This window comes from Branchiostoma floridae, chromosome 19, assembly GCF_000003815.2.
Source record: "Branchiostoma floridae strain S238N-H82 chromosome 19, Bfl_VNyyK, whole genome shotgun sequence".
NCBI lineage: Eukaryota > Metazoa > Chordata > Leptocardii > Amphioxiformes > Branchiostomatidae > Branchiostoma > Branchiostoma floridae.
This window is the reverse complement of record NC_049997.1, coordinates 16,587,335-16,589,084: the sequence shown is the minus strand read 5'-3', so window position 1 is coordinate 16,589,084 and position 1,750 is coordinate 16,587,335. Positions and strand designations below refer to the sequence as shown.

The 1,750-nt window shown below is 37.8% G+C and overlaps 1 protein-coding gene across 1 annotated transcript in view; it reads left to right on the top strand.

The window, feature by feature from the left end:
• LOC118406774 (glutamate receptor ionotropic, NMDA 1-like) overlaps positions 1 to 1,750 on the top strand; it is a 30,430-nt gene that overhangs the window by 22,991 nt on the left and 5,689 nt on the right. The window contains exons 16-17 of the mRNA XM_035807089.1: positions 163 to 182; positions 264 to 280. Coding sequence (XP_035662982.1) covers positions 163 to 182; positions 264 to 280 — 37 coding nt within the window. The remainder of the gene's footprint in view (positions 1 to 162; positions 183 to 263; positions 281 to 1,750) is intronic.

Here is a 1,750-nt window from a genome sequence, read left to right as displayed (position 1 = left end):
CAGTTTCTATTTCTTGGTTCATTTATCGGCACAAAAATATTAAAGTAATGAACTCTGGCTATTGGACCTTTACCCTACTCAAGATAACAGTTTATTTATCAAGAACAGATAACTGCCAGGATATGATTTTGGAAATGGTCAGATGTTTCAGGTAGCATCCAGTACCTTGCGTCAGTATATCTGTAGTCTAATCGTGAACTATGAAATGATATAATTATTCGTTTTTAGGATAGTGATGAAAAAGGACAGTCCATGGGGACAAGGGATCTCCCTAAAGTATGTACAGAAATAACATATCTTAAATGACTATAAATATAAAGATGTGATTTCATTACTTCATTTGTTAATATGAAACAACTGAACCTAACTAACAAAAAAAAATAGTTGGGACAAATCGTTGGCTGACTCCCTCAGCCTTGTTCACAGAAAAAACCTGTCCACAGCAGCTTCCAGGATGAGACGTTGGAGACATGTGACTACGACAACAGATCCTAGGTGCCAGATAACCTGTGTCGCCCCCCGTCTCTGCAGTCACATGTCTCCAAGGTCACATCCCAGAAGCTACTGGACAGGTCCATTCGCAGTCAGTCGAAAATTTAGGTTCCGACTATCTTTAGTGCTGGTTACACACAAATAAACATTACATGTAGTTCATTATCATCATCAGAATTGTTTGTTTTTTTCTTAATGACATTTACCTACTCAGATGAATTTACATTCTTAGATTACTTATGGTCTACTGTTCAGGTTTTGGGATAGGGATGCGGAAGGACAGCCCGTGGGGACAGGAGATCTCCCTATGTACAGAAATGTTTATTAAGATGTGATTTTATGGTCTACTGTTCAGGTTTTGGGGTAGGGATGCAGAAGGACAGCCCGTGGGGACAGGAGATCTCCCTATGTACAGAAATGTTTATTAAGATGTGATTTTATGACGTACTGTTCAGGTTTTGGGATAGGGATGCGGAAGGACAGCCCGTGGGGACAGGAGATCTCCCTATGTACAGAAATGTTTATTAACCCTCAAACCACCGTAGCTTTTTTGTGACGTAGATTACCGTATGGGGTCAAAACTGACCCCAAAACGTTTTGTACAAATACAGTTTTTTGTGTGACTCTTTTTGTGATTTGTATATATGTATAGTTTCATTAATCTATGTGGGACAGTCTGACATGATTCGGTGAGAATACTTCTAGCTCATTATCATAATTTATGCAAAAGATCATGAGGACCACATTTTGCACCAATGCTATTCAGACCGGGAAGGAGGTTTTTGATGCCTGTACAAACTTCTATGTCGTGTAGTGCCTGAATGGCTTACGCTAGGGCCACCAAACTTGGTAACTTTTTAGAAAATGTTGAAAGCAAACATTTTCAGTGAACAAAGTATGTTTATCATTTCTCATGTTGCCATGGCAACGGAATTCTGACAGACATATTTATTACGAAATTTTCCAATTTTGTATTAAACATTTAAGTCTTAAGGTTTTCCTAGCAAATAACAGTTGTTAATCACATCTTATGAAATTCAACGTAAATTTCATGACTCAATATTCATAATTTATGCTAATTTCAAGACGTCATCAGCCAAAATCCAAGATGGCGGCCGAGATTAACTAGATGACGTCATCATATCGTCATATAAAATGATAATGGCACAAAAGTTGTTGCAGTAATTTTGGCTTACAATTACATCATTCTCTGAAAATTTCGTGATCCTACGACAGAATAGAAAGTCTTAGTCGCAAA